This window comes from Lactuca saligna, chromosome 2 (genome assembly GCF_052625555.1).
Source record: "Lactuca saligna cultivar CGN05327 chromosome 2, ASM5262555v1, whole genome shotgun sequence".
Classification (NCBI taxonomy): Eukaryota; Viridiplantae; Streptophyta; class Magnoliopsida; order Asterales; family Asteraceae; genus Lactuca; species Lactuca saligna.
The window spans coordinates 33,688,699-33,694,113 of NC_136418.1; the positions used below are offsets into that span (position 1 = coordinate 33,688,699).

Sequence of the window (5,415 nt, forward strand, 5' to 3'; positions counted from 1 at the left end):
CAATAGTATGAGATTCAGTCATTCTAATATTTGTATAATACAATCCGGAGGACAATACGGGTAATTTTTCCAAAAGACTTTTCTTACCCGATATCATTTTTGTAATATTGAGATACTCTTTATCACCATCATTGGTTGTTTCAACATGATATCCGTTGGACCGAATATCCTTAAAACTTAATAAATTTCTTGGTGATTTTGATGAAAATAATACATCTCCAATTGTAATTATTGTCCCTTGTGGTAATATGATATTCGCTCTTCCGGAGCCTTCAATCATTTTTGCACTACCCGTTATTGTATTAACATTTGTTTCTCCAATTGATAAGTAAGCAAAATATTTTTCATTATTAAAAATGCTATGCGTTGTTGCACTGTCTGCAAGACATATATCTTCCTCATTTCTTTTGCGAATATCCATATTTCTCTTCAAAATAAAAATATATAATAAAATAATAATAAATAAGAAATATTCAACTTAGATAAATAAAGTCATATATTATTATTTTGAGCAGAATCATCGAGATCTCTTCTGATGAAACGATTATGACATAAAAATCATAAAAGACATTAAACAAAACTACATATTATTCTTGACCATGACAATGACTCTAAACAAACATAATGGAAAAATAAAATGATACTAGAAAACCAACAATTTCATGATATGCCATATCCATCTCTTTTTATCGGAAAAATTGAGTACTTCCATCACCATCCATAACACCGTTTGTCTCTTCTGTGTTGGCAAGATTATCGGCGACATCCAAATGTCTCATTTCTAGTTGATCTTCGGAAAAATAATTTTGAACGAAATTTGTTTCCACATTTTTTCCTTCTTTATATTTTAGAGAATCTTGATAAAGATCAACAAAATGCTTTGGAGTGCGACATGTACGCGACCAATGACCGGTCATTCCACATCGGTGACAAACATTTTCAACTTTCTTTTTGCCATGACCATTTTTATCATTAGGATCTGGGTTTTTGTTATTTTCCCACTTCTGGTGGTTACTTATATTATTATTATTGTTGGGACGATTATTATGACAGCCTCCACCACGTCCACGACCTCGACCACGGCCACGGCCACGGGTAGACCCACGACCGTTATAATTAGATGACGTCGCATTCACTTCAGGGAATGGACTAGAACCGGTCGGACGTGATTGGTGATTTTTCATTAAGAGCTTATTATTTTGTTCAGCCACAAGAAGACATGAGATTAATTCACAATATTTTTTAAAACCTTTCTCACGATATTGCTGCTGCAGGAGCATGTTAGTGGCATGAAAAGTAGAGAAGGTTTTTTCTAGCATGTCTTCATCAGTTATAGTCTCACCACATAGTTTTAGTTAGGAAGTAATTTTGAACATGTCCAAATTATACTCACTCACAAATTTAAAATCTTGTAGCCAAGGTGTAACCAGTCAAAGCGAGCTCTAGGAAGTATCACCGTTTTTTGATCATCATACCTCTCTTTCAGATTATTCCAAAGATCAGTTGGATCTTTGACAGTGAGGTATTCAGCTTTTAATCCTTCATCGAGATGGTGGTGAAGGAAAATCATCGTCTTAGCCTTTTCTTGGCTTGATGCTTCATTTAAAGGATTTACATCCTTTATGATGTTTCCAAGACCCATAGCATCAAGGTGGATTTCAACATCAAGGATCCATGATAAATAATTTTTTCCACTATTTATACTATCCAAGTAAGATGAAAGATGAGCTATAATATGAATGCACATTATGATAGTGTATTATTACATTCATAAAACACATTGAAATGGTTGTTACTAATGCTAAATAATGATGGGGAGTTATGGGAGAAATGGAGAATCAAACGATCATTCACAAACTAATATTTTATAACATATATATATATATATATATATATATATATATATATATATATATATATATATATATATATATATATATATGCTTAGGTTATTGTATTCTAACTAATTATTATGTGAATGTATGAATATTTGTGGGCCAATCATTTTACTTATTTTAAAAAAGTGATTAATATATATTATTGAATTAAATATAATTGAAAAATACCATCTAATTTAACTAGAAGGGTATTTTAGTCAATTAATATATATTTAATAAAGGAAATTTGCATATTTTAAGGGATAAAAGATTCTATTAATTTTAAAAATCCGATTTTACGAATTATAAGGTTTTAATTCGGACATTTTGATAGAATATGTTTGAGTATGTTCAAAAATAAAAATATCCTTAAACCATAAAATAATAAAAATATTCTTGAACATATTTCTTGATATGCTAGATGAAGCTTACATGTAATCGATGCTAGGTGACTGCTGCATCGAGGTCTCTCCAGAATTACCAATAATAGTGAAAAGGGAGTTGTGGAGATTGCTATAGATGGCAGGTGGTTTGAGTTGTTGTTGATCGGTAAGAATGGTGAGGAAAAAGTGGTTCTTGTTGGTGTTCGATGAACAACAGTAGGAACACCACCACCCCTCGGTGGTGGTTTTTCACAGCAGTGAAACACAAAGAAAAAGGAACATGAATCCAACTGAGTCTTCATGGTCGATCGATTTCGAAAAGGGAATCAAAAAAAGTTTATATATATACGCCGGTGGTGATGGCAACCGGTAAAACTCGAATAAACTTCAATTTCACCTGATGGGATCGGTCGGAGGTGTGGACGTCGGAAGGGAGCGACGAGTGATAGAGTAAACATGGCGGGCAGATGAAGTCGATGTCTAATTGTTGATGGCGATGACAATCAATTTTTGTAGAACTAAATATCGATTTTGTAGTCTATTCCAATTTTGCAGATCGGCAAAGATTTGGTTTTTAGATAAAGAGGGGAACGACTCTAGATATAAGCCTAGATAAATTATGGTAAAAGTCAAAACCATGATTATAGGGATTATTTTTGGAAGTTACTAAACAATTTACTAAATTACCCTTATTTATTAATTTAATTATTTAATTTTGATTGACCCACATTTATGCATACAATCACACAATAATTACTTTGAACACCTGAACCTATCTCTCTCTCTCTCTCGCTCTTTCTTTCTCTTTCTCTCTCTCTCTCTCTCTCTCTATATATATATATATATATATATATATATATATATATATATATATATATATATATATATATATATATATATAACCGCAATCCCACCGCGAGAACTGCTATTTTAAATCACGACAAGTGACCGCTATAAGATTTTGGACCGTGATAGCTGCATAGATCACAAGCAAATTGAATATACATCATAAGTTACAAACATAACATCACAGTAGGTATATCCCCCTTTAAGGTTCAAATACATGGTTCATACAATAATAATATTAAATTCATAGATTGGCTTAATAAATAGGCCGATAAAACAAAAGCTAGATAAAATTAGGTCGCCTGAAATCCATGAACATTTCTTCTGCTAAAACTGGTCAATGATCTCCTGAGAATACATGTAATTCGAGAGTCAACACAAGGTTGGTGGGAGTTATAGGTTTTCTGCTAACCGTAGTAATGATACATTAAAAGTCTAAAGAATATTCCTTTTGTAGTTAAAACCATGTTTGATAAAGAGATAAATCATAAGTATATCCATACTTGAAATGTTTGTTAAAGAGATAAACCATAAATAAATCCATACTTAAAATGTTTGATAAAGAGATAAATCATAAGTAAATCCATACTTAAAATGCTTGATAAAGAGATTAACCATAAGTAAATTCATACTTAAAACGTTTGATAACAGAGAAATCATGAGTAAATCCATACTCAAAACGTTTTAAAAACAAAGAAACCAAAACCATGGTTTCTAGAGAAGTAATGAGTAAATCCTTACTCAAAATGCTTGATAAACAAAGAAACCGAATCGGTGGTTTCTAAATAAAATGTCTGATTAATGCTTGTAGTGAGTTCTATAACCGAGCTATGTGACTAGATATAACCCCTTTACGACGCTTCATTGGACATCGTGGTTAAACTAAAGATAATTATCACCCGCTTCGATTGATCCGTCGAGATTGTGGCTAGCAACCGCAGGGAAGGGTGTCACCCCGTATAGTTCTATACATACGTATCTCGCTCTGAGTATTAACGGTTATAGTTAAATGGGAATACTAACTGCCAGTGGCAGAACCAGAAACTTTTGTAAGGGCTAGCACAAAAACAAATCCAAAATAAAAGATATAAGATAACTAGGTTAAAACCCGTGGAAATCACGGGTTAAAAAATACTATTAATAATTGTAAATCGTAAATCGTATTATGATCATTAATAAAAGATATTGCAAGTACTAATATAGTTTAGGGGATATTTTATAATTTTATATTCTAACAAAGATAAACAACATTTTGTAATTTTATATTATAAAAATGATAAACATAAGAAAAGGAAATGAAAGACGAAGAATGTTTGTGTATTTGTTGTAAATGTATTTATAACTATGATTTTGTTAATGATAAAAATAGTTAGATTTAAAGAAGTGGTTAAGACGTTACTAAAATAAATTGATAATTAACCCTAAAAATGACATATATTCGATTGAGTTATAATAATCACTTAAAAAATATATCAAAATTTGAATATAGATAAAAGTCGAGGAAATTAATGTTGCAGTTATATCTTCTAAAAAGATAAAACACAACAAAAGAAGAGAAAAGAAAAGGAGGGAGAAGGTGTGACAAAAGGAAGCAAGAAGTCGTTCATAGTAAACAAATCCAACATCTCTTCTACTCTCACATAGGTTCTACAACAAAGTTGATGTCGTTGGTCTGCCTTTTCCGTCGTCATTGATGTGGCTTTTTTTTCTGTTTCTCTACCTATCGTTTCTAAGGAGGCAATTCAGCTTTTGCTTTCATCGGTCGTTGATGAATCCCCAAAGACATGACACTAATTTATGAAATTACAAGTTAATTGATTCAATTTTTTGATTTTTTTTAATAAGGGTTCTTACAATTGTCTATATAGGTTCGTTTTTTGTCGATTCGGAATCAACAACGGTGTTTTCTTTGGTAAGAATAAATTCATTTGGGGTTACATAGGATTTTCTCTCACACCGAAGGCGAACTGGGCAATGGCAATGTAGAAGACGGAAACCTGGAATGGAAGTCAGTTCATCTCACCATTTCTCAGGTAACAACCATTATAATCTAACTCATGTTTTCTCAATCAAATTTTGTAGGTTAGAATATACAAAGTTATTTGTTTTTGTTTGTTTTGTATTAAGTTCTGTTCTTGCAGGTGTTTGGAAAGGTCTACATTTCTTTATAAAACATGGGATCCATGGTAACATATAAAACACATAGGGGATGATTAATCTAAATACAAAGAAAATTAACCTGGTGTTCTGTTTTCTGTTGTATATGATGCAACGATGAAGAAACTTAAAATATAGAGAGAATGAAAACA

The 5,415-nt window shown here is 31.6% G+C and overlaps 1 protein-coding gene across 1 annotated transcript; it reads right to left on the reverse strand.

Annotated features, from left to right (window-relative positions):
• Nucleotides 1–686: 686 nt before the first annotated feature.
• LOC145029638 (uncharacterized) lies at nucleotides 687–1,642 on the reverse strand. The gene is made up of 2 exons (XM_078978131.1): nucleotides 1,457–1,642; nucleotides 687–1,337 (listed from the first exon to the last, which is right to left on the reverse strand). Exons 1-2 carry the CDS (start codon nucleotides 1,640–1,642, stop codon nucleotides 687–689), a joined length of 837 nt encoding a protein of 278 aa, XP_078834257.1.
• Nucleotides 1,643–5,415: the final 3,773 nt, after the last annotated feature.

What these genes read in the sequence shown, in the direction of transcription:
- LOC145029638 (XM_078978131.1), bottom strand. Translation starts at nt 1,642, where the DNA reads ATGGGTCTTGGAAACATCATAAAGGATGTAAATCCTTTAAATGAAGCA. An exon ending in GGTATGATGATCAAAAAACG is followed by an intron (nt 1,338 to 1,456) that starts GTGATACTTCCT and finishes CTATGTGGTGAG; the next exon opens with ACTATAACTGATGAAGACAT.